The sequence below is a fragment of the Monomorium pharaonis genome, chromosome 3 (genome assembly GCF_013373865.1).
Source record: "Monomorium pharaonis isolate MP-MQ-018 chromosome 3, ASM1337386v2, whole genome shotgun sequence".
In the NCBI taxonomy this organism is placed as follows: domain Eukaryota; kingdom Metazoa; phylum Arthropoda; class Insecta; order Hymenoptera; family Formicidae; genus Monomorium; species Monomorium pharaonis.
In genome coordinates this window covers 13,056,226-13,078,065 of record NC_050469.1, presented here as the reverse complement: position 1 = coordinate 13,078,065, position 21,840 = coordinate 13,056,226, and the positions used below count along the sequence as shown (strand labels likewise).

The 21,840-nt window shown below is 26.9% G+C and overlaps 2 protein-coding genes across 9 annotated transcripts; both read right to left on the bottom strand.

Annotated features, from left to right (window-relative positions):
• Window positions 1–1,907: 1,907 nt before the first annotated feature.
• On the bottom strand, window positions 1,908–8,439 carry LOC105830228 (17-beta-hydroxysteroid dehydrogenase 13). 5 transcript variants are annotated; one of them, XM_012669435.3, is made up of 8 exons: window positions 8,303–8,439; window positions 6,116–6,259; window positions 5,009–5,160; window positions 3,567–3,744; window positions 3,160–3,289; window positions 2,583–2,709; window positions 2,346–2,471; window positions 1,908–2,061 (listed from the first exon to the last, which is right to left on the bottom strand). In XM_012669435.3, exons 2-8 carry the CDS (start codon window positions 6,251–6,253, stop codon window positions 1,995–1,997), a joined length of 918 nt encoding a protein of 305 aa, XP_012524889.1. In that variant the 5' UTR covers window positions 6,254–6,259; window positions 8,303–8,439; the 3' UTR covers window positions 1,908–1,994. The 5 variants fall into 5 exon arrangements, with proteins under 5 accessions (XP_012524889.1, XP_012524888.1, XP_012524886.1 ...); XM_012669434.3 differs by having other exon boundaries at window positions 8,277–8,438; XM_012669432.3 differs by lacking the exon at window positions 8,303–8,439 and adding an exon at window positions 8,006–8,268.
• A 2,283-nt stretch (window positions 8,440–10,722) lies between these two features.
• LOC105832560 (short-chain dehydrogenase/reductase family 16C member 6) lies at window positions 10,723–21,195 on the bottom strand. Of its 4 annotated transcripts, none has more exons than XM_012673640.3 (8): window positions 21,089–21,195; window positions 14,098–14,259; window positions 13,536–13,690; window positions 13,188–13,365; window positions 12,834–12,963; window positions 11,512–11,632; window positions 11,243–11,368; window positions 10,723–11,048 (listed from the first exon to the last, which is right to left on the bottom strand). In XM_012673640.3, the coding sequence occupies exons 2-8, from the start codon at window positions 14,218–14,220 to the stop codon at window positions 10,979–10,981; spliced, it is 903 nt and encodes a 300-aa protein (XP_012529094.2). In that variant the 5' UTR covers window positions 14,221–14,259; window positions 21,089–21,195; the 3' UTR covers window positions 10,723–10,978. The 4 variants fall into 4 exon arrangements, with proteins under 4 accessions (XP_012529094.2, XP_036139909.1, XP_012529093.2 ...); XM_036284016.1 differs by having other exon boundaries at window positions 21,126–21,174; XM_012673639.3 differs by lacking the exon at window positions 21,089–21,195 and adding an exon at window positions 19,227–19,341.
• Between the last annotated feature and the right edge of the window lie 645 nt (window positions 21,196–21,840).

The window sequence follows — 21,840 nt, the reverse complement described above, 5'->3', positions numbered from 1 at the left end:
AGGGTGGTATAGTATATAAGGCTGCTCAATGGCCAGTTCGTGTAGGGGGTACTTTGAGGATATTATATAACATGGTGTATATAATGTATGTTGTTTATTTTGTATGTACGGAGAGGTGCTGAAGTTGTAAGAGGTTTGGTGCACCTTTAAAAAACACCCCGTCGACCCCAAAAGGGAGTACGGAATAAACCATATCTATATATGTTACGAATAAAGCAAAGAATGGTATTTTTCTTAATGGGACTGCAATTAGATGAGATATTAAACATTTAAGTACAGGAAATTTGGTTACAAACAATATTTATTAACAAAGCGGTTTTGTTGTATGAAAGAATATGATTATCTTATATTTTTAATATTTTACAAGTGTGAATTCTTTAGGATATTAGTAGAATACGTTTTTTGAAATTTCTTGCCATAGATTTTACTATTAGAATAACATTTATAATTTACATATGTTACTAAAATATATCTATGTTTACAAAAGAAACGCATGTGTATACTTCATCTGTATATTATATATTATTTTATGATTTAAATGATAATAATAATTATTTTATTATTTTTTTACTTTTAATTAAATAATAATTTAATATTGTACATTATTTATATAAATTGTGTAATTTTATATATAGTGTTGCGTGCAAACTTCGTTGTGAACGTGAGCATTATTTTAGAAGAAATCAATATATCGATCGCCGTGGTCAGCTGACGGTCGTGGTCGTTACCATGTAATGAAGTTGTTGTTGTTCAGTTCTCGAGCTCTCAAGTTGAGAGTTCGTGTATCTAAGAATTTCTAATAAATTCCGTTCTTTGAAAGAAATCCTCTGTCTTATTTCACGGCCGTGTGCTTGCACAAAGTTTGCGAGCGTGTGTAATGCTAGTGTAATGCTAGTGTGAGCGAGTGCCCGTCGTAGAAAGCGCTACATTTTTTAATACGTTTGAATACATTTATATATTAATATTAATAACACAATTGAAAAAAACTTATAATGAGAGCGTAGTCTTTTACCAGTTTTCAAAAATAAATCTTTGAAAATTTCATAAGATGCAACTGTAAGATTCTTATATATGTATATAAGATTATATTCTTATATATGGGGCGTTCTTTGTGAAAACGCCTCTCCCTCCTGCATATTTTATTTTTTAAGATAAATAAATTTTTAAGTGCTGAAAATTTTTGTTGATCCTTCCACTTTTAAATGCCGTGTGGCAAATTTGGAAATGCAAAATAGTGGACCCAAAATAGCAACCAAAACAAAGAATTATTTATAATATTAAATAACATTTGCACATTATTTGATCCTGAAAAGGCCGATTTAATGGTTACTGCGACAAAAAAATAAATTATTTTGAACTAAAAATTAAATGTATTTTTTAAACATTTAAGATTAAGGTTAATACAATTGATTCAAAATGAATATCAATAAATTTTAATTTTAATTTTAATTTTATTAATTTCTTTTTAGGTTATTTTAACCCAGAACGTATTTTAAGGGTTAACAACATTGCCTAAAATCAGGACACATCTGAATCGGTCCTTTTCAGGGTCAAATAATATGCAAATGTTATTTTATATTATAAATAATGGCTTCTTTCTTTGTTTGGGCGCCATTGTGAGTCTGCCATTTTGTATTTCCAAATTCACTACACGGCATTCAAAAGTAGAAGAATCAACAAAAATTTTTAGCACTTAAACATTTATTTATCTCAAAAAATAAAATATGTAGCTGTTTTCACAAAGAATGCCTCATATATATATATATATATATATATATATATATATATATATATATTATATATATATATATATAAAATTATATTCTAATAATTATAATTATTATAATAATTATCATTGATATTAAATAATAACTAATGAAAGAATGTAAAGTACATAATACTACACGCTCTTGTAAAATTATATAATTATTTTCAGATATTACAAGCATTTTTACCAAGTATGATCCGGGTTAATACACACACATATATATATATTAACTTGGTTCGACACCAGAATCGATGAAATCTATTATACTGGTTTGTGCATTTTCGGGTAATAGCCTGAAACCAAAATTATATAATATTTTATATATTTATATTTTAATTACGTACCAATGTAAAATAATGCCAAAATACAAATATACAAGTCTAATAAATATATGTAAAAGAATAGTAAGATGTGTGCAGCAATTTTAAAAAGGAAAATTCTTTCGTGTACTAGATGCTCTTATATGGATGTGTATAAGAATGATTACTATGTATGATATATTAAATATTGAATAATCACAGTAAGTCAGATTGAAAAAATTGCACACATATTTATATAAATTTTGCAATTTAGTTACCGCACGAATGACACAAGTGGTAACCAAAATGATGGTACAGATCTTGTTTTTATATTTTGCCGTTGCGCTTTAATTATTTGTCCCGCTGTATCTTTCGTTGAGCTTAACAGTAAAAATGCTTCCAACCTAGAAAATCAAATTAAAACGTTTATTCTTAGTCTTAATAATTAAGCTTGTTACTTGCGTGAGTGATTGCCTTTATTTGCATTAATTGTATTAATATTGTTATAAACTTACATCTTATTTATTTTTGGTTTTTTGCAAAGCCCCGTATCTACCATGTAAGGATATATGGTAGTGAATTTGATAAAAGATTTTCCATTATTGGTTACTCGTAATTCGTTCTCCAGTGCATCCATTAGACCTGAAAAGTAAGAGTTACTTGAGTTTGAAGTATTTAAAATATATTTGAAATTAAATTTTCTATATCTAGTAATTTGTAATATACATAAAAACCATCTTAGTACAATTATTACTGAATACATTTCAGAAATTGATTTTGTAAGTATTGTACAAATTATTGCAAAATAAAAAGGAAATTATTATGGTATAAAATTGTACAATTATAATTTAATATTCTTAAATGAGAATTTCACAAAGAACTTTGAAACAACATGCATAAAATAATACTATTTTCACAATATCATTGTTAAATATCTGTTAAATAATTGAATAAATTATTTATCAAAGATTTAGGAATTCAATAATTCATTATAAAATTTCTTTGTATAAAAAAATTTAATTTATACTGCTGCATATGCAACAATCATTGTGAAAATTTTATCTGGGAATAGATGAAAAATCAGATTTTTGCCTTGGACCGCATGTTTTGTAGCAGAATAAGGAACTAAGTTAGGAAGTCCCACGATGCCTGTTATTGACGAGAGTGCAACAATGTGACCATAATTTTTTTCAATCATACTTGGTAAAAATGCTTGTAATATCTGAAAATAATTATATAATTTTACAGGAGCATGTAGTATTATTACTTCACATTTTTTTATTATTTATTATTTAATGTCATTGATAATTGTTATAATAATTATATATAATTATTAGAATATAATTTTATTTATTGATGATAATATTTTAATATATAAAAATAAAAATTATCAACAATTTTTATTGTTAATTGTTCCAGAGAAATGTAATATATTTAAAATAGCGCCTGAATAATTTAAAAGCAATTTAATATTTATATGTATAACGGATTTTACTTACCCAAAAGTGTGCTAATACATTAACATTGAAGAGTTGTACAATTTCATTGATTGTGTGATCTAGTAAAACATGACATGGCATTATACCGGCATTGTTAACCAAGATTGTGACATCGCCGACTTCTTCCTTCACTTTTTTGGCTACTGCAAAAACATCTTCTCTTCTAGTTACATCACATCTAAAAAATAATAAAAAACCTTTATAAGTTTTCCTAATTAAATATTTATTTTTTTTTGTTCTAAAATATATTTATAATTAGATTATTTTAAGATATTATAATAATTCGATTTTTTAATCTTAGAAAACAATTACTTAAATGGAATATTTATTAGATTAAAAAATTTTTATAAACAATAATAATAATAATATTAACCTAATAATATTATTAAATTTATTTTTTATCAGTATATCTATTTTTTCAAATTGAGCAATTAATTTTAAAATTAAAAATATTTACTTAATTTACAACATGGACATAATTTCAATTGGGATAATGTGAGAATTCTTAATGTGGAGATGAATATTTTTAAAAGATTGACTTCAGAGATGCTGTTTATTAAGTTGCAAAAACAAGATTTAAATTTGCAGATGGATACTAATTTCTTAGACCATGTGTATACTTTAATTATAGAGAATTTGTAATATTTATTGATACTTTTACTTGTTAACCTCCGAAAAAATTTTGACGGTTTTGTTTTACTCGTTATTTGACTGTGAGACTGTTAACATCGTTTTTTTTTACTGTTACTTTGACTCTTTATATTTGACACATTTTAACTTTATTTTATTCATTTATTTTCGTTATATTTATCCATTTATTAATCCACTTATTGTATTACGTTCTGACTTAATTTGACAATTGTTATTTATTTTGTAAGAGTGCGAGAAGAGGAGTATCTATGGGTGAGAAAACTTAAAAGGTTTTATGCGGTAATTTAAACACTTTGTTAAATTAAAAAAAACACGTTGCTGTTCACAGCACCAATTGTAATTCTATCCAGTATGCTAACTTGGATGGACGATTTGGAATTGATGTCTTACAACGTAGCTGGAGCTCATAGATTGCTATAGTTTCGCGCTCCCTTCTTATTAACGATTTGACACAAGGTCAAATCATGATTAATTTGCTACTCCGTTTTTTATATACCGTTGAGAAGGACTTTAAAGTAAGACGAAACGCGTACGATTTTTATATATAAAGCGTTATGGGTTATCTTTTGTATACCAAGCTTTTGTCTTTGATGTTTTAAGTTAAATTAATATTTTTTAGATTGTATTTAATTAAAAAAATTAAAAAAAATTTTATTATTTGCACTTTGATTTGCGTGCTGACTCACATCGTATATTTATCAATTTATATTTTTACTTAATTTACTTATCAATATTTCAAAGCATTTTTTTCCATGTTAAAAAATTCTAATAGTATTATAGTAATAACGTACTGATATGCATATGCATTTTTATTAATTGTTTTAATCTCCTTTACTGTTTCTTCGTTTGCCTGCTTGTTTATATCTAAACATACTATTGTTGCACCCAAACACGCATATTGAATCGCCAATTCCTTTCCTATACCGTGACCTGTACCTGTTATCTGGAATACAACAAATAAAAATAAAAACAATGAAACACACACATACATATGCATAATACATATGTCTATATTCTCTTATTATTACAAGAAACTACATTTATGTTCATTTACTAATCGAAAAATTATGATTTGCCTTTCAATGTTTTTACGAGCACAAGCGCAATTTTCTTACGAAAATTTATATATTCAAAAATACAATATGGAGATATCAAATCTAGAAACGCTTTATTTTAAAAAAGCATATATTTCTAAACAAACCAAAACAAAGCTTAACTTTGCGAAATGTGTGTGTGTAATAATTAATTAATAATCTTAACTAAATTTAAAGGACTGATGAAAATGTCAAACATAAAAATAAAATTGCCTCTGGCAGCAAATATTATAGTGGTGTCAAATAATAATTTTTGTGATTTTTATTTTATCTTTATCTCATATGAATTACGTAATTTTGTCAATTAATTACACTAATTAAAAACCAAGTTTTATTAGATCATAGTTTTAAGCTAATAAATCTTGTTTGATTTTATATATCTTTCCAAGTTTGTCAAATTGCCGAATAAACTTTTGGTTTTAAACATAGCTTTAAAAAATGAGAATAGTAATATTATAATATTAAATTGATAATTAATAATAATACTAAACATCTATTATTTCTTTCTCTTTAAATACTGTAAAGGATTTTGTTGCTAACATCTCAGCCAGAAATCAAACTTAAAATTTTTTTCCGGGACAGGTGTTTTAGTTCTGTTTCGACCGTTGATATGTAGTGATATTATCGCAACAATTGGTGATTTTTAAATTAATCTTTTTATTACATTTTATGTATATACATTGTTTTTTAAATAAACCACATTTATTTAATTTTTTTGTCAATGTAAAATTTTTTAAATTATATTTTGTAATTTTTAATATTTTAATTACTTTTATATGAAGTAAATATTATATTTGTACGTACCAAAACAATCTCACCGATCACGCTTTTTTCCGGTAATCCGAAGAAGTTATAATACACGCTTTGGCAAATGTAATATAAAATTTGCAATATAAGCCGCAACACATTAATCACAATTTGGATAATATTAATTGCATCCATAATAAACTGAAAAATTAGTAATTTTCTATGAATATATCGAGTTTTAATTATATATAGATAGGAAATAAACTAAAGTTACAAATTCCAAAAGTTAATAAAAAATCTATGGAAAAGATAAAATATTTTACAATATTCTAAAAAAAAACTAATGTCTTGTACATGATCTTGTAATTTGTAAACAAATAATTTTGTATGTTATTATGTGCAACGTAAGAACACATGATATTGATGATGATAAATATTTCAAAAATTCGTACGTGTATGAGTCATTACTAGATAACTGAATAATATAAATATTTTATTGATATATTAAAGTCTTAAAATGTTTTAAATGTATATTAACGTGCAAATTTATTTTAAAAAATTCTGCTTTAAATTGCGAACAGAATACTTTTCTGTTTAATTAAAAAATTTTTAAGAATACTACATTAATAGATGTTTATAAATTATGATATAAATTAATACGTATAAGTAATTGTAATGTTATTACATGAAAAATATGTAATTTTTTAAATAATTATTTAGAAGAACAAAAAAATATAAAATTTAATATAAGTGTAACTTAGTAATATTTACTTTTTAAGTTAATTTTAATATATAAAAAGAATTTTAATTAATAAATAAAAAGAAAATTTAACGTTGACTTAATTGACAATTAATAAATTTAGTTCCACAATGTTTCAATCATGTATTCAGGTTCTTATCAAGTGGCACGTTACAAGGTCGGTTGTGACAATGCTCAACAAATTATATAGTACATGTATTCGACAATGAGTAATACATATAATATACATAAATTACTATTATCGTTGAAACGTTACTACCTGATTGCGCGGACTTGTTTTTATTACATTTTTTATTTAATATAATGCTAAAATATTTTATTTTTGGTGACAAAAACCGTAATTTATGTACTGCCTTGTTTTTGAACGATCATTGTCACAACTGACCTAATATATCACTTGATAAGGATCTGAATACATGGTCGAAACATTGTGGAATTAAATTTGTTAATAAATTATTGCCAGTTAGGTCAACGTTAAATTTTTTATCAGTATACTATTACTGATGATAAAGAAGATTCATACTGTAAGTTAATTTTATATACGAATATTTAAAATTTAATATTAAAAAAAAAAGATTATAAAAAATTTTTGAATATAATTTTTTGATTAAAGTGTTCCAACATATTATGTATTCTGAATCATAATTTTCTTGTACCGAGTACATTTTAAAATACAAGTTATATTTTAAATATAGGTTAATAATTAGAAATTGATGCGTTGCTAAAAATAAATAGCTGTTATTCTGTAATTAATTGAAGAATACAAAAATAAATTTTATCCAAAAAGAAACAAGTAGAAAAATCACTACACGTACAAATTTCTTCTTACAGAGAGACAAAAAGATAAAAATTCTACTGATCGCATAATTCACTGATATACATTCAGATACGTTTTTAACATTGCACAATTCTTCATTAAAAAACACTTATTTGGAATTTTTTGAAGACAGTTATATAATTATTAATTCTAGAAAATGTAAAATTTTTGAAAGTGTTTTGATTATTGTATAAATTTCGACAGTCATTATTTAAAAATATATGTGGTAAGCTCAAAGTGTTAGTTTTTTTGTAATACTTATTTTTACGAATATGTGTATATGTATATTTTGTACTATATGCTACGATATAAAAAAAAAGATACGTTTCTTCTACAATATTAATTTATTAATATTAATTTATGTCATTACGTCCACTTTAATTATAACACTCTGAAAAATAACAGCTGTTTGATTTGAGAAATTCTTTGATTGTTTCACTTTATAAACATATAAAAATATTTTTTTGGAAATAAGAATATATGATTGATCACTTTACAAAGAAAAACCATTCAAATAAATGTTACTATTCGAAGCTTTAAAATTATGGCACTTCAACTATATCTTTCTGAACCGTTGTGCACGAAACATAATAAGTAGGACACATGTTTTCTCACGTTAACGAAAGCGAGAACTGACGTACACGTCTGCAATAAACTCCGGCTATACCTGCCTGCCCGATTACTATCGTTCACGACCGATCGATTGGTTAACGGCTGTTCTTTGTCACATGTTTACATTTTACATGTGTTTGTTTTCCTTCTAGTCAGCAGTCTTGTTCAGCGTCAGTCTCTGAATAAAAGCGAAGGTAAGTTACCTGCGATGTATCTTGGCGGGTATCCAGAAACTAACTGTCAGTTTTGTGAAATCTCAAACTTGTGAGATCTCAGGGTCGTACTTAGTTAAGGTTTTTATAATGATTTTATATAACAGCCGAAGAATTTCTTCCGCTTACCATTTGCTTGAATTTGAATTTCAAATTAAATGATTGGTTGAATTTCAAATTAAATACTTTTTAAACGTGTCCGGTAAAAAAATGTTAGTATATAAAAACATACATAAATTAAAATACAGTCCACGTAGGTATATTTATATTAGTTTATTGTAAAATTTCTGTTTGACATAAAATAATTAATAGTTATACTGAAAAGACAGAAACTACTTAAAAAGATTAATTCACATTATTTCTTTTACATAAAGTTAAGTTTGAAGAAATGAGAATAAATTGCTCATGTAATAATTATATATATTTTTATTTATGGTATATATATATATATATATATATATATATATATATATAACATATATACATATACCTAATATATCATTTGATTATAAAGATCTGAATACATGGTCGAAACATTGTGGAATTAAATTTGTTAATAAATTATTGCCAGTTAAGTCAATGTTATATTTTTTTATCAGTATACTATTACTGACGATAAAGAAGATTTATACTGTAAGTTAATTTTATGTACAAATATATATATATATATATATATATATATATATATACTATAAACAATTCTTTTTAAATAGTTTTTGTCTTCTTGGTATGACTATTATTTTTTCATATCAAACAACAACTTTACAAAAAAAAGCTAGTATAAACAAATACGGACATATTGAATATTAAATATATATTTATATGTTTTTAGATAAAAAAATTTTACCGGGTGCGTTTAGAAAGTAGCAACAGTCAGATGTTAGAAATTGGAAGATATTGGTTTTGATCGTTTACACATTCTAATATGCTTTACAGTTATAACGTAAGAATATAAGGTTAAAGAATGTGAGGTATGTGACAGTGCTGTAACTGGAGTTAGGTAGTACCTAGTTAAAAAGTTAAAAATAAAATAATAAAATTAAATATATATTTATATGTTTTTATATAAAAAAATTTTACCGGGTGCAAATTTTTGTCTTCTTGGTATGACTATTATTTTTTTATATCAAACAACTTTACAAAAAAAGAAGCTAGTATAAACAAATACGGACATATTAAATATATATTTATATGTTTTTAGATAAAAAAATTTTACCGGGTGCGTTTAGAAAGTAGCAACAGTCAGATGTTAGAAATTGGAAGATATTGGTTTTGATCGTTTACACATTCTAATATGCTTTACAGTTATAACGTAAGAATATAAGGTTAAAGAATGTGAGGTATGTGACAGTGCTGTAACTGGAGTTAGGTAGTACCTAGTTAAAAAGTTAAAAATAAAATAATAAAATTAAAAATTAAAGAACTTTGAATTGAACTTAATTAGTTAATTGTTAATTCTTAACTTCAACTTTAAGTTATTTTTAATATGTAAACTTTAACTTATTAACTTTCATTTTTAAGTTAAAAAATTTATATAAAAAAGAAAAATATATTTTTATATAAAAAATAATATTTCTTTGTTATTTCATATAAACGTAATAGGTATTTGGATTAGTTTTCAGAAACTTAAAAAAACACGCTTATTTTAAAGAGATGTTAAATTATATTTTATATATTATAAATCGCTAATTATAACTTTTTCTTACTTTTCTAGCAATAAGTGAATTTCGTGATTAAAAAATGTTTGTTTTTTGAAGCAATCTATCTATTTCAATTTCATATGTTTCTATATCTTTTGAAATGTTGATCAGCAAAGTCGTGTTGCAGTGAAATAAGTGAGATAAATATTGAAAATATATAAGTGTCTAATACGCGGTCTATTTATATTAGAAATACGCGGCGTGTGATAAAATTTCCAATTAAAATACCAATAATAAATCTTCAACTATTCTTGTAACGCAATCGAGCATTATCGTAGGAAAAATTATTTAAATATTTATCTAGAGATAAGCTATACAAAGAAAAAATAATTTGTTATTAGTTTAACTGTGTAAAATAATTAATGTAAATTAATACTACAATAAATTTTGTTACGATTAATGCAAATATAATCATTTATCGAATTGATTTAAATATAATTTTATTTAATTTTCTATAAATCTTTTTATATTGCTGCAGTATAAATCATTTGTCACACATACGTTTAAATATTTTTAAAGATTATGTTTATTTAAATAATAAAAATGTAAAAATTTTTTATATTTATTACACATCTGTTTAATATACAATTAAAATATAAAATTATTATGTACATTTATCTAATTGAAGAATATTTTCCAATTGAATCTGTAAAACTTGAGAGATTGCGCATGTATTACAGTATATTACTTATTTTTAGTATACAAAGTTACAGCAACAATAAAAAAAAGATATCTCTTTTAGTACTAATCATAATAATATCTTATTATCATGAAATTAATGAATTTCATAGATATCTTATGTCATAGATATCTTAATTTTTAATCTTCTGGATAGGCGCCTATATCTAAGAAGTCTACCAAAGACTTGAATGCTTTATCGGGTAAAAGTCTGTAAAATAAAAATTATATTTTTATTATAAAGAAATGTAAATAAATGGTAATTATAATATAATATTTATTATATTTATTATATTATATTATTAATACATTTATGATAAATTGTCCTGCAGTTAATTGTTATATATTTAAAAACACATTAAAATGTATTGTGAGTTTATTAAATTTTTTATTTGAGCAATTTACCTTAATATTTTGAAAAGGGGCATATTTATAGATATGGTTTTGTTTTCGTAATTTCGTCTTTGTGCGTCAATTATCGAAGAAGCCACATCCTGCGGTAAAAATTCTCTCACTAACCATCTGGGATATCTATATGGATAAACAAAATACAATTACTTGCCACTAAAAACCGTTATAAATACTTTATTTTATTAATTAAATAATATCGTCGATAAAAATTAATGTTGTATATGTATGTATATAAAAAAATGTACAAAAAATTGTAAACTTACTTTATTTTTGCCTTCTTATAAAATCCAGTAAGTACGAAGCCCGGATAAATAGTAGTGAATTTAATAGAAGATTTTCCATTACTCAGTCTACGTAATTCTTCAGAAAAAGCTTCCATTAGTCCTGTGATATAAGAACAGATATTAATTTTAGATATACAAACGTATTTTATATGATTATTTATATCTACAGTTTTACATCATACGCATTATTAAACTTATGTATAACACACACACACACACACACACACACACACACACACACACACACACACACACACACACACACACACACACACACACACACACACACACACACACACACACACACACACATTTATAAATAATGGCTATAATACAAATTAACATTTTTTAGCGTAATAATTACGTGCCAATATGAAAGCATTTGTTAAAATACACTCGACATTTAAATCAAATAATCACCAAATTTGATTTCCAAAAATAAACAAACTCCAAACAAATGTAACTTTATATAAAATAATTATCATGAAATGTTTTAAAAAGCATTTTAGGATTTGTGATTAATACTTTAATAAATGACCCATTAATTTTTTACAAAGTTATGTAAATACAATAAAAATGCGTTAAATCTTAAAATTTTTTACGTGAAGTTCTACGCAAATTAAAAATTACACATAAATGCAATTTACAGCATTTAAAAGCATGAATCTTTACTTCTAATTTGTTTATTTGTTGAGCATTGTGTAATTCTTTTTATCAAAGATTATTTTTGTTTCAATGTTCAATTAATTGTTTTATAATTTTCTTTATGAGGTTATCACAATTAAATCGATCATTTTTCAGCAAGAATTTAGTGATTTTTTAGTTTTGTTGTAGCAAAATAATTATCTATTTTTCCCAAAGAAAAATAATAAATTATAATAAAATCAAAAAGCATTTTACAGCTTGAAATTTATATCTTTTAGATCAATATTTAAGAAAACGACTAATTTTTTGCGGTACTACATAAATGTAAATAAAGATGTTGTAAATTAAAAAATTTTTGAATTTTGCATAGTTTTTTTATCTAAATTAAAAATCACACAAATGCGGTTTACAGAGTAAAACCATAAATCTTTATTTTTAATTTGTGAAAGATAAATGACTTAATTAATAACACTTAAAAGATTTTATAACTTTTATTGAGTATATTTCTGTTGCTAAAAACTTTAGTAGTTTATAAAAATTGTTATAAAAAGACTGACTTTTTAATTTTCTTATAATGTTAATTTAACATTAAAAAATGTGATTATTTTAATAAGCATACTACTGTGTTAGTAGAATATAATTGTGAGATGCATTACCTCTGACTGCGAATTTTGAAGAACAGTAAACTGTACCATAAGGACCGCCTGCAAGTCCTGCTACTGATGAAAGTGCCACAATATGGCCGTGATCCTTTTCAATCATACTTGGTAAAAATGCTTTTAATGTCTGAAAGTAATATTCCTTTATGAACAATAATTAGTGAAAATTTAATTATACATATACTCATGTAACATCAGTTAGTTTTACATTTGAATTAGTTATATATTTTATTTGTGAATGACAAGCTAATAAAATATATATATAAAATAATTATGTATATTATTTCTTATATTTTGTATATTTCTTAAATGTTGTAACTTTTAGAAATCTTCGATATCTTGGTGCATTACCCAAAAATGTGCTGTTACATTGATATCTATGACTCGTGCAATTTCATCGACGCTCTGATTCAAGAATGATTTAATAACTACTATGCCGGCATTGTTGACCAAGATGGTAACATCACCTACTTCTTTTTTTACTTTCTCGGCTACTGCAAAAACTTCTTCTCTATCTGCTACATTGCATCTGTAAAACGGCGATCAAATTTTCATCAGTATTGATACATTTTTTTCAAGATAGAAAAAATTTCTCAATTTTAATTTAAGGTGGTGTTTACAGATATTTATATAAACATATAAATTTTATTTAAATCATCTTTTTACTTTAAAAAGATTTTTATAAAGGGAGATATTTACTTATACGCATATACAGATTGTATTCCCATTTTTTTAATATCGTTCATCGTCTGATTATTGGTTTCTTCATTGATATCCCAACATACTACTGTTGCTCCTAACGAAGCATAGCCAATTGCTAATTCTTTTCCGATACCATGACCTGCGCCTGTTATCTATTACAATATGTAAAATATAGTTTAAATTATAAATATTACAAATTACAGTTTATAATTTGATAAAGCTTAAAATAATATTAACATTATACTTTTTTAATACTTTTTAAAAAGAAGTACTAGATAACTTTATTTAATAAGGTATATTAAAAAATTAATATCTTGAGTAGAGAATCACATTGAGAAATTTAGAATAAGTTTTTTGTCTGTCAAGCAAGTTTGTAAGTTATTTAAGTTACATAAAAATAATAGATATAATATAAATAAAACTTGTAATGATGGGCTACTGAACAAATAATTCCATAAGTAATCACCATACAGAATCATCATTTAATGATGGAGGTATTATCTGAAGTCATAATATTTGTAAAATTATATCAATTTTTTTTTAAGAATTTCATACTTACTAAAACGATTTCACCGGCTACGCTCTTTTTTTTCGGTGGAACGATCAATCTGTATACATCCTCGCAGATATAATACAACGTTTTAAAAATAAGCAATAATATCTCTGCTAAAAGGAGTAACATATTATATATTTTTTAAATGTGCCTTTTTACCACGGTTTCCTGAAAAATTAATAATTTATTGAAGATAAAATCTAACGGTTTATATGGAAATATCTTTTAATTGTGTTAATTTTTTTAAATTAGACAGTTTGCTTTTAATTACAAGAATATGTTAAACTCCTGATCTGCTGTATAGAAGAACCAATAACTAAATGTGATAAAAGAAAGCTCGTTTAAATTCTATCTCTAATTCTATGCTGAATATATAAATTTTAATTAATCTCTAGAGTAGAAAACCGGAAGCCTATATTTAGGCTTGAGACTGGTTTCTTTTTAAATACCGTACAGAAATTTTTGGTCACGGAATTCGCATTTCAAATTAAAATCTGAATTTTATAAAGTCTTGCTTTCTGTCTTGATATCATTATTAACTTGAGACAGATGCATTGTAATCGGTATCTTGTACAATTTAAAAAAAGGTAAAAGAAGGGCGCCAAGTGTACGTGCGTGCATGCGTGCATGCCTGTGTGATTTTACGGAAAATGCTATTATTTACCTAATAACATTAATAAAATTAAAAATAATTTTAAATAAAAATTAATATAATATTTTAGAAATATACAGATAAAAATATTTAACCGATGAATAAGTTTACATCACACCTCATCTATTTGATCATCAACATCAATGTAGAATTAATTAAATTTAAATTTAAGAAAAAAATTACATAAATCTAAAATGATCCTTTTAATCAAATTCAACTTAAATGGTCTATAAAGACTAAAAAATGCGTGATATCCAACTTTTTCTACAAAACTAATGATATCAAAATATTTTGCGACAATTATAATAGATATTTATATGAACTAAAACATTTATCACTATTCTTTGGCCAGTATTCATAATTAAAACATTGGGGGCTTTGCGCCCATAGAAGGATGGAATGACAAAGAATAATAATGTAAAGTAGACAAATAAATATTTTATTACAACTAAATGTTTTATTATAAATAAATATATTTTTTTAAAAACTTGACGCAGCTAAACCGAATACACACGCACGAGGGAGAAAGAGAGACAGATTAATATAATCAGAATTAATATATTTATTCGAAGGATTTAGCAGCGCCAAGTTTTTTGAAACAAATATTTATTTATAATAAAACATTTAGATGTAATAAAATATTTATTTGTCTGCTTCTAATTTTATTTATTACATTAACTTGCAAAAATGTTGTGATGACTCTGGATTGACTCTTTGAAATGTTTTGATGATACTAGTGCTTATACCAAGTTCGCATCTCCAACTGTTCTCGAAATTTTCATATTTTAAGATTAACTAATTAATTAGTTAATTAATTTTAGATACGTATTGACTCGTTGAAGTCTTCCAAAGATATAGTGTTTATCTCAAGTACGCACCTCTAACCGTTCACGAGATTTGTTTTAGAATTTAATTAATTAATTAAATTTTAATTAATTAATCCGAAGACATCTGATAATACTAGTTTTTATCCTTAGTTTGCATCTCCAATCGTTCTCGAGATGTACATGTTACAACAAACGGTACATTTCCTCGTCTTGACTCTCTCGTCCCTTACATGCCTACAAAGTTGACGACGACGATGACGACGACGTATCTTATATGACAATTTTGACATGTGAACTTTGCGTCATGATATCTCCTCTCATAGGGTACGTAGAGGAAAAATAAAATTCAAGGTTTCGATTGAACCTAGTTAGAACTCGTTCGGTTTAGCCATTTCTGAGATCCGATAGTCTCGGGTGCTCGCAAGTCGCGTAAGGTAAATGTCCCTATTCTCGACCATGTTCCCTCTACCGATCATTTTGACGCGAAACGTTGTTTATGAGCCTGCTGATTCATCAGCTCGTTTATTAGTGAAGTGGAAAAATTCCAGAATTCAAGTAGTACAAGAGGATTGTAGCGTGTAGAGTAAATATGATAAATATACTTTTTTTCGCATTTCTTGCCACACGTTATCATCCACGCATATTCTTAAGAGTGAGGAGGCTATTCTACAATTGCGTAAGCGTAAGGTTGTAGGAGTAGGAGTAGTAGTAGTCATAAATGTTTTTCGGATCAATCTACAATAAAGTAAAGATACGTTGTAAACTTGATTACAGCAACCGATCAGAGTGCAGTAAATTATGGTGGTGTGCGGCATGATGACGTGAACAGCACTCTGATTGGTTGGCTCTTACGTTCACATCTGTTGTAGGCGTGAAAGATGAAATTCAACCATCTTCCACAACATGCTCTACAACCGGAAGTACCGCTTTACAACGACGCCTTATAACACTCTTACAACTACTTACGACCACGCTTACGCAATTGTAGAATAGCCTTAAGAATTGTCAGTCGTCTAACTAGTCCGTATTTCGTTCAAAATTCTTTTGTAAAGAATAATTCGAACGCTAAATGGTTTGCCATACTTAGAAACAAAAAAATCAGTCGAAAACTGTTATTTTTTTATTTATTCGATGGGGTCGAGGTTAGGCACAGCAAAATGCCTGCATGTCCCCATTGCCGTACATATAAGCGTCACTGAAGAAAAGAAACGTATTATTGAAGCCGAAAAAGAAAGGAAACGCTTGAAACGAGAAGAAAAGGCGAGAAAAAAGCAAAAGATGTAAAATTAATTGAATCAAAATAAAAATATTCATTGAATTAAAATCTAATATTGATTGAATTAAAATAAAATATCTATTTGCATTATTTATGTATATTTTTTGTTTATTATTGATTTATGTTTGTTTTTATGTTTATTTTTTGTTTGAATCTGCCTTGCATGCTCTAAAAAAAGGTGTTCGGTCATGGGGGCATGCCTGGTCGGTAGAGGGGAAACGCACTAGTGCCGCTTTATTCCTCTCTATTTAGAAAAATACTTGACGGAATGAATTGAGTCTACGATTTTTGGAAAGTGTATGGATGAAGCTATCCACCAGTGTAAAACTATCCAATTTATTTTCGTCACGCTTGACAACGCCATTCTTTTGTTGGGTCGGCCTTATAGGTGTCGGGAATAGGGACATTTACTTTACTCGCGATAAAGAACACAGTCGGTCTCGCGCTGCGCTTTCACTGCGAGCCACTACCATGTCTCTTGATACAACAATCTGTAGGGATAATTTTTAGTAAATTTTTTATATTTTCTTTGATTTTCATAAATTCTTGAAGGTCCCAAGCAATTTTACAATTTTTGTTACCGGACGAAAAGCCTACTTTTAGGCTCTGGAGAGGTCGTTTATTTTTTTTAACATAACACTTTGCCATAAATATGGACACTTCCACTTGAAAATTTTAAAAACTTGATAAAAAATATATCCGTCCTCTAAAGGTTAAGACCAACACTTTTTATGTAAGAATACACTCCTGAATAAAAGGCATGAAATCGATAGTAAAATCTATCGAAATGTCATCGCTTTTCCGCGACGCTAAATGGTTCTCTTGCTACGCTAACTTTGTGAGAGACTGTCAAAAAAACTGAAAAAACTTTGCGCAAGATTGGTGTCGCATCTGCGCACTCAAGAACAAAAACGGAATCACATGCAAATATCGGCCGACCGTTTGGAAGTGTTGGAAAAAGAATTCAATAGATTTTTTGCGGTGTTTTGTGACTATAGACGAAAACTTGGATTCATCATTACACACCAGAAACGAAACAGCTGTTTAAGCAATGGATGAGGTAAACCATCTCCGAAAAAGGCAAAATGCGTTTGGAAAGGCGGCTTTAATTTTTTGGGATACGAAAGAAATTCTCCTGATCGATTACTTGTGGAGAAGAGGACATTGCTGGAGAATACTATGCATCACTTTTGGAGAGAAGGCAGCGATCGCAGAAAAATCCGGTCCGGGAATGGCCAAAAAAAAGGTGTTCCATCATGAGAATGCACCGGCATATTTCAGCCGTGGTTCTCAATAAAAATTGATCGAATTACCATTTAAACTCCTTTTGTATCCACCCTATTCACACGATCTAACTCCCTCTGATTACCATCTGTTCCCGAAACTCAAAACTTTCCTAGCTAGCTACAAATTTAAGTCAAATAAAAAGGTCATTTTGGAGGTAAACGAGTATTTTGAGAGCCTCGAAGAAACACACTTTCGTGAAGAAGTCACGAACCTGGAGAAGCATTGGCGTAAGTGCGTTGAACTTCGAGGGGACTATGTCGAAAAATAAATTACGTTATAAAACTCAAATTGTTCTTTGTAATATTAAACCAAGTTACTTATTAAACCACTTACGTATAAACTATTATAATACTTATCATAATAAAATTTTAATTTTTTGCAATTAAATAAAACTTTAAATATATAAACAATATCCGAATTTTTGAAAGGTCGCCAGTAATGATTTGCAATAATTGAGGCGAAATTAACGACGACGTAACTAGCAAATTTATTAAAAATTCCAAGTAGTTACAACGTTTCGGCCCTCACTTGGGGCTTTTCTTAAGTAACATTCAAACCACTATAAATTTATGATTTGTGTTAGCGGATCATGATTTTTAATAAATTTTGCCAGTTGCGTCGTCGTTAATTTCGCCTCAATTATTTAAATATATAATTAGTATCAAATCAATGAATTTTTGACGCAATATACGATTATTCTTCACTACTTAGAAGTTATATTTTTCGCAAAGTTTATATAACTATATTTTATTGAAAACATAATATTTCAAAATGCGACAGTTTGTACATATAACTTTTAAACCTTTCTCTTTAAAACAAACAAAGGTAGAAGTTGATGGGACTATTTATTTAGTTGTGATAATTTTTGTAAGTGGAATATGTGAATATGTCCCAAAGATGCAAAAGGATTAACACAAAAGGCGAAGCAATATGTAGTAATAATTTAAGTTGTAATATGAGCTTTATGGTATTACGTTTCAATAAATATTTTTTTCTTTATAAAATTTGAAAAAGAAAAATATATTTTTAAATATACTAGTTGGATCCTTCAATTAATGCATCTATATATGTATAATAATATTATTTTCTGTACATTACTATATAAATCCGGTAAGATTTGCTAGTGCTGTGATGATAAGTTGTATTGCAAAGTATCAGATAAACTGTGCAGCTCACACGCGTATACTGACTCAATTACAGATATGCTGATAAATATGTTATGCTGCTGTAATGCATATTTATGTTTTAATGATCGTTACGTCATTTATTAAATATATTATATTCAAGGAACTTGGAGCAGTCTTGTCAGATCATGAGATCCTTTCGATTACCTTTATTGATTACACTAACATATGAGTGTAGCCTGTATAGCAGGTTTTCCAACTCTTGTTTCATTTTGTATAGCATATCATTAATAATGTGTAGTAACAAGAATGACACTCGAGACCCGTTAACATTAAGAAACAACCGCTGTCTCATAAACACAGGCTACATTTGTGTATTAGTATCAGTATATAGATTAAGTGATTGAATGTTAAAGGTTCCAAAATCCGATTGATAAGACTTCTTTAAAGCAAAAAACGAATTTTGTCTGAAAACGCAGTCGCAATCGTTAAAAGTTTTTCAGACTTTTTGTTTCTTGTAATTTATTTATTATTTTTTAAATGTTCTATGTTATAATTCTAGCGTTTTGTTTATATAAGTATATTTTTAAAATAGATTTTTGGCGGTTAAAACGATTTTCTTTGTTTCATGAACGCTCTAAAACTTCAATTACATTATTCATTCAATACAACTCAATTATTCATTTTTTATATAAATTTTTTTCCTCTTCTTTTTGTAATAGATTTAAAGTCCGTTTTTCTTTTTTATGTACATAAAAAAAAATAATTGATTCAATAAAATGTGTATATAGCTGCGGGATGTGAACTACAGATATACTCAATTTGATGATATTTGCTGTTAATGCAGGGACAAAGGTCTTGATTGATTTATGATGTTGATATTGCAATAGCATAAATTATTGTATTAAATATATCTGTAATTGACAGCCCACAATTGCACATTTTATTGAATTAATTACTTTTTTTTATATATTTATGGTGCGCATGCATTAATGTACAGATTGTACAGTTTAACACGTTCGATGCGGTGTCAGTCCATAATAGGGACTGATATTGTTAGCTTAGCCGGCATGAGTCTCTATACAAGGACCGTCAGTTAAAATAATTATAAAATAAATTTGGTGAATATAATAAAAAATATGTTTACACTCTTTTAATGTAGCTTATTAGAACATTCTAAACATAGATGCTCTCAAATTATATTTTTACTTTTTTCTTGTTTTGCCTACAACTGATTTATCGCTTTTTTTTCCGTTCTCGATCTTGTTATGTTTTATTTATACTTTTGATGCTTATACATTGGCTACACCTTCCTCCCTATGTTCTAACTAAATATAGAGTAGAACAAAAGTGTCACTGCGTTAAACGTATTATCTTCTATTTCTACATTGTATGTCTCAGCCACCAGCATCCACTGAGAGCTCCCTGTTAGCTTACGAAAGCACAGTTTCAAATCTAATCACCATTAAGTCGCGCGTGTGAATGTATGTATAATTAGTTGATTTTAAATCTTTAATCTATATATATATATATATATATATAACACAGAAATGTCAGCATAATCATTTCTATGCCCATCCAATTGCATCTCCAAATTTTACAATTTTTAACCAAAAATACACGCCCGTGTAAGTAGTTCGCGGAGATTTTTCTTTGATTGATGTAATTAAAATATATAATACTTACAACATACACTTCACTTATATAATTTTACAAAGACAATTTCAGCATAAAACATTCAGCATAAAAGATCTTAGATAAATAATTTTAGAGAAATCTTAGATAAATAATAAAAATTATGAGTATATAATGCGAAAGACGTCACGCTCACACTTGTGCGTTTGACGAAAGATTACAAAAAGATTCACGAAGCAAAACGTGCTCGACTCGTACACTGTCCTGCATGCTGCTATAGAGTGCACTGAAATTAATGTTAACTAGAATTCTTATATTTATTGAATTTTAGTAATATTTATGATATTATAGCCTTACAAATATGCGTTTACGAATAGCCTTATAAATATGTGTTACGAAGAATTTACATAACAAAAAGTTAAGTCATGAATTTAATATTGTATTATTTAAATAATTTATGTTAATAATCACAAAATTTTTATTCATAGCCACCGCTTTTCAATTACTGCGTCCCCAAGGCTTCTTTGATAGTGACGCAAATTTGTTCATGGGTTTTTAACAGTATTTCGTCAATAATATTGTACATTGTATATGTTATTGAATATTGTACATTGTATACATTATTGAAATAAAAATAAATAGGTTTATTTTAACTTTATTTTTTATATTGTAACGTCCTGCGCGGGTTGAGTGTTGCCACTTAACTATGGTTGCCGAGCGGGAATGTCATTTCGTAGAATAGAATTAATCAGAGTGAACTGAACGCATTAGCCGATTTCTGGTTAATTTATCGCGCAATGGTTTTAAGATAATCAAATTATCAATCATCCATTTTCGATGCGTGGCGAGACAGATGTTTCGCGGATAAGAGAAAAAAAAACCAAAAGACAAATTTTCTTTATTAAACGATAGCATGCACCAGGCTATCTGGCGTGGACCCGATGGGGC

Bases quoted from the DNA above. Each gene is read 5' to 3' on its own strand.
- LOC105832560 (XM_012673640.3), bottom strand. From the start codon at position 14,220: ATGTTACTCCTTTTAGCAGAGATATTATTGCTTATTTTTAAAACGTTG. The intron at 11,633-12,833 runs GTAATGCATCTC...CTTATATCACAG, and splicing joins TTCAAAATTCGCAGTCAGAG to GACTAATGGAAGCTTTTTCT. The intron at 11,049-11,242 runs GTAAATTGCTCA...TTTATTTTACAG, and splicing joins CCCCTTTTCAAAATATTAAG to ACTTTTACCCGATAAAGCAT.
- LOC105830228 (XM_012669435.3), bottom strand. From the start codon at position 6,253: ATGGATGCAATTAATATTATCCAAATTGTGATTAATGTGTTGCGGCTT. The intron at 3,745-5,008 runs GTACGTTATTAC...ATTATTTTTTAG, and splicing joins AAAAATGCATATGCATATCA to ATGTGATGTAACTAGAAGAG. The intron at 3,290-3,566 runs GTAAGTAAAATC...AATTATTTTCAG, and splicing joins ATGTATTAGCACACTTTTGG to ATATTACAAGCATTTTTACC.